The following is a 5,000-nucleotide window of genomic DNA, read 5'->3' as shown; positions in this document are numbered from 1 at the left end:
CTTCGCCACCCTGACAATAATCAGAATCCGGCTTATGTCTTATGTCCTAAGAAGGGAAGCAATTGAATAAACAGAAAAACAGAACCTGTCAGCTATGTTTAAAAACCTGTCAGCCATCTTGAAAAACCTGTCAGCCATCTTGGACGACTTAAATCACTGCTGCCACTTTCACACTGGTTTACAATTCGAAGATGGTCCCTGAGAGTGCCTGCTATTTCGAGGTTCGGGCCTGGTTTTTGCCCTTTTCTTACAACGCAAAGCATCTTTGTGTCAGTCTTCTGTAAAAAAAAAAGCAAAAAAGCTCGTCAGATAAAATAGAATTCCATAGTTTCTGGAAGTCACTCAAAGCTCATTTTCTTAAAACCACAGCATGAAAAAAAAGAAGAAAAATAAAGGGTAGTGCATCGCAGTGCTGTGTTCTGTTTGGACGTTCAGTCGTATCGTTACTGAGGGACGCCCCGAGGCCTCTGCAGTGTGTACATGTCAGCTTCACAGAGTAAACACGCATCCTGTCAGACCGGCGGCCCCTGAAGAGCAGGGCGGATCTTCACCGAGGGTGAACTCTAAAGCTGCCAGCGGGGGGGAGCCGGCTCTCCTGGCAGATGGAGGGCGATGGGAATGCCCCCTCCGCCAGCGGGGCTTAAAGGGCCCACCGTGGCGGGCCGGCGGGGCGGGGGCCGGGCCCCTCTAACAGGCCTGACTAATCTGAGACAGGAGAGAGGGGAGACGAGCAGCGCTGGCTCGCCGACCCGCTCCTAAGGCCGCCTGCAAGTAAAGCCTTCAAGGAGTGACATCACAATCTGGATCAGAATGCTCGTAAGTGAACGCTATTAGAATGTTCGAAAGTGAACACTCTTAGAGTGTTCGAAAGTGAACGCTCTTAGAATGTTCGAAAGTGAACACTCTCAGAATGTTTGAAAGCGAACACTCTTAGAATGTTGGAAAGTGAACACTCTTAGAATGTTCGAAAGTGAACACTCTTAGAATGTTCGAAAGTGAACACTCTTAGAATGTTCGAAAGTGAACACTCTTAGAATGTCCGTAAGTGAACACTCTTAGAATGTCCGGAAGTGAACATTCTAATGCTGCTGTCACAATCACCACTGGTAATCGAAAGGAACAGAGCTGTCGAACGCCGACTTGTAATGTTGATTCAAAAACATTTAAAAAAATAAAGGGGCTAAACTGAGCCAAGACGGATGAGAAGACAAGGTGATGGGCATGACGGGTCCTGGGGTAGGACGCGGAGGAGGAGCGGGGAGAGGAAGAGCGTTTCCCACGGCCCGCGGTCTCAGCGCGCCGTCCGATTCCAGCGCGGTCCCCAGGAGCAGGTACCACCCCCCCCGGGGACCCCTCCTCAATGCTGGCTCAGCTCGTCTTAATCAGCCCACAAAGAGGGGATTAAAACCCGCTGCTTAAAACAAAAGGGGGCGGGAGAGAGAGCCCCCGCGGCCCCCCCGGCCCCCCGCGGTGCGCGGCCGACCCCCCACCTCTCTGAGTCCTCCAGCCAGTCCCTCGGCCGCTCTTCATTACGGGCCGTCCCGGCGTAATCAGATTACGGCGGGGTAGTTAGCGGGCCGCTGAAAGGACCCTGATTAGATCTGCCCGCCGCCGTAATAGCATTTCCACCGCAACGCCGGAGAGGCCGGCCACCCGGAGCAGAGGATGCTGGGACAGCGGAGTCAGCCGCCGCACTGATCCGCTAAAAGCACCTTCTCATCCCTGCCAAGGCTTTTACGCACAGAAAGTTTCACCTCCCTCCCCTGTGTCCATCTCTCTCTCTCTCTCTCTCCCTCTCAGAAAAGCTCAGTAAAATGTGGAAAAGTATTTTAATCCAAAACGGTGGCGAAACAACAGCTCTAGCTGTTGAATGAGGTGTGCTTTGTCAGGGTTGGAGTAAAAACCTACAGGACATTAGATCTCCAGGAACAGGGTTGGGCAGCCCTGCTCTAGCTGTTGAATGAGGTGTGCTTTGTTAGGGTTGGAGTGAAAACCTACAGGATGGTAGATCTCCAGGAACAGGGTTGGGCAGCCCTGCTCTAGCTGTTGAATGAGGTGTGCTTTGTTAGGGTTGGAGTGAAAACCTACAGGATGGTAGATCTCCAGGAACAGGGTTGGGCAGCCCTGCTCTAGCTGTTGAATGAGGTGTGCTTTGTTAGGGTTGGAGTGAAAACCTACAGGATGGTAGATCTCCAGGAACAGGGTTGGGCAGCCCTGCTCTAGCTGTTGAATGAGGTGAGCTTTGTCAGGGTTGGAGTGAAAACCTACAGGATGGTATAACAGGGGGTTAACCCCCCCCCCCCCGCTGCCCATCGATTAGCCAGCAGCTGACCAGCAGTCCGGCTCATTAAACACGGCACGACCCCCCCCATCCTGAGAGAGGGAGGGGGGGGGGGTGTGACGGGGGCCTCACAAAGCGGAGGTCACTGCCATCCCACAACCCCCTGCCGCTCGGCCCTGAGACGCGGCCAATAAACACTCATCTTTGTCGAGCCGGGAGAAATAACGGGCCATCCCTCACCGCCTGCCAGTCATCACAAAGGGAAACGATAATCATAAATCCCCCCGATGTGCCGGGCCACGCCCGCCGTAATCACCCCCCCATTACACCGCCGTGAGGGGCCCGTCCGGGCCGGGGCGGGGGACGAGAGGGGTCCCGGGACGAGCACTTGACCCCCTAATCACCACCCCGCCCCTCGCAGCTGCAGGGGGGGGGGGGGCCAAGGCCGGCAGACACTCGTCGATGGAACATTCCGGGTCTGAATTGTCGTCATGGGAACACTGACGGCCCCTGACCCTGTCACCGCTTCCACTTAATTTTTACAACAATCCCGACACACAAAATGGCCGACGGGAACAGGCTCGGAGCTCCCCTGCGAGAGCCTGAAGGGTGAACACCGGCCATTACGATTGTGTTTGTTTTTACTGTGGTTAACCCGCATTGGGAAATCAATTTCTCTTTATAGCTTCACTGAACGCAGGGTATTCCGCCCCCCTCAGCACAGTATTTAACGTACTGCTGCAGCAGACACTAGGAGTTTATCACAAAAATAAACAAGTAAATAAACGGCGTTCGGAGTCCTTATTCACGCGGCGTGCGTGGGCGAAGTCGAGAGGAACGGTATCTCCGAACGGCAGTGTTCGACAGGCGGCCCGTGTCAGCTGACACCCGCCTCGCCGCGGAGAGCGGACGCCCTGGCGTCTGTGAGCGTGCTCAGTGGCTCCGCGACGCGGCCGCCGTTTAGACCAAACAGAGCCGCCTCACTCTGCTCAACCCCCACGGGTCAAATCTCTACAGAAACCGGAAAAATAAAGCTGCCGCCAAGTTTACGGACGCCGAACCTGACGGAGAGGCATCGGGGCCTGATCGCAGTCTGCTACCCTGCGCTGTTAGACTGTGCGTCTCATCCAGCAGGGACCAGCAAATCACGGCCCTCTCGGGAGGAGAACTGCTGGTTTTCCACCCTCCCTTTACCTGGGAGTCAGGTGTGAAAACAGTGTGGTCAATCAGTAGTAGCACTAATTGCCTGGGAGAAAAGAAACCCAGGGCTGGATGATCCCTGTCACACAGTGTGGCTTGTGTGTAGTGGCCGCTGTCCTGACAGTTACACTCTACGACAGGGCTGCTCAACCCTGGAGAACTGTTACTGAATTAGACTGGGGAGAGGGGTGTGGATCTCCTGATTCAGACTGGAGGGGAGTGAATCTCCTGATTTAGACTGGAGGGAGGGGAGTGGATCTCCTGATTTAGACTGGAGGGAGGGGAGTGTTATCTCCTGATTTAGATTGGAGGGAGGGGAGTGGATCTCCTGATTTAGACTGGAGGGAGGGGAGTGTTATCTCCTGATTTAGATTGGAGGGAGGGGAGTGGATCTCCTGTACCTGTCCGGGTCGCTGGAGGGTGCGGCCCACCACCAGCTGGATCATGCCCCTCAGGTTGCCCTCCATCGACATGGACCTGCGCAGCGTCTCCATGGCCTCGTGGTTGGACTTCCCCAGGAGGGACTCCCCGTTAACCGCAATCAGCTGGTCGTTCACCCGCAGACGGCCGTCCTGTGGGGAGGGGGGGGGGGGTCATTATCAGAGCGCTGGGGAACCGGCCTATCACAAAGACACGCACGTCAGGTGAGGCTCTGGCCTCAGAACAGGAGTTGGTCCCCGGGTGCAGCACTGTGGCTGCCCACTGCTCCCGAGTAAGTAGGATGGGTCAAATGCAGAGGAGAGACTACCCCACAAGGTTCAATGAAGTACACTGTATGTTACATTTTCAATCTTAAACCTTAAATCTCTCTCACACAGGGACAGCAAGAAGCTCCTCCAATCAGAAAGCTTGGGGTTTGTTTCCCTGGAGACGTGTGGAAGGTGACGTGCGTACAATCTCACGCAGATCTCATACATATAGGCGACGGCGTTTGTGAGGATTTCAGCTCCAGCTAGCACACAATGTTACTAAAAAGTTCTGTCAACGTTATAACATTGCGGCAACATTGCGTGAACGTTTTGTGTCAGTGTGATGGTATGATTAGTCATCTCCAAACGCACTCAACTGTAGGTTCAAATATGAAACCCCTGCCCCCCCCCCCATGCAAAACCAGATCTGCTCTAGCTGACAAACCGTTCACACAATGTTACTATTAATGTTCCATCAACATTGCCACTACGTTGCAACAACGTTGCGCGAACGTTTTGCGTTAGCTGTGAGCGTGGAAATGTGGCCCCTCCCTCCCCGTCTCCGCCTCTCCACCAATCAGAGCAGAGCAGAGCCTGAGGGGGTGGAGCTATACAGCATTAGCCCCCACACCTCCCTGGTATAAGTGCATTAAAAGGCATGCATATTACATCAGAGGGAAAAAAAGCCCTGAAATTTATGAAGATTAATATTAATTACGGCTCAGTTAAGAGTCCCTCAGATCTGCTTGCTATCTCCGGGCTCGTGTAGGAACAGCGCTCCGTCGAGCGGGAGAGAAGAGCCGACACAGCCCCCATCAGAGGCCACGGAG

General features: G+C 54.2%; 1 protein-coding gene across 1 annotated transcript in view; it reads right to left on the bottom strand.

Moving 5' to 3' along the window:
• LOC133121190 (partitioning defective 3 homolog B-like) overlaps window positions 1-5,000 on the bottom strand; it is a 56,722-nt gene that overhangs the window by 44,664 nt on the left and 7,058 nt on the right. The window contains exon 2 of the mRNA XM_061230396.1: window positions 3,883-4,053. Within this exon, the coding sequence (XP_061086380.1) occupies window positions 3,883-3,975 (93 nt within the window). The 5' untranslated portion in view covers window positions 3,976-4,053. The remainder of the gene's footprint in view (window positions 1-3,882; window positions 4,054-5,000) is intronic.

Source organism: Conger conger, unplaced genomic scaffold, assembly GCF_963514075.1.
Source record: "Conger conger unplaced genomic scaffold, fConCon1.1 SCAFFOLD_92, whole genome shotgun sequence".
In the NCBI taxonomy this organism is placed as follows: domain Eukaryota; kingdom Metazoa; phylum Chordata; class Actinopteri; order Anguilliformes; family Congridae; genus Conger; species Conger conger.
The sequence above is the reverse complement of the archived record's forward strand: the minus strand, read 5'-3'. Positions and strand labels throughout refer to the sequence as shown.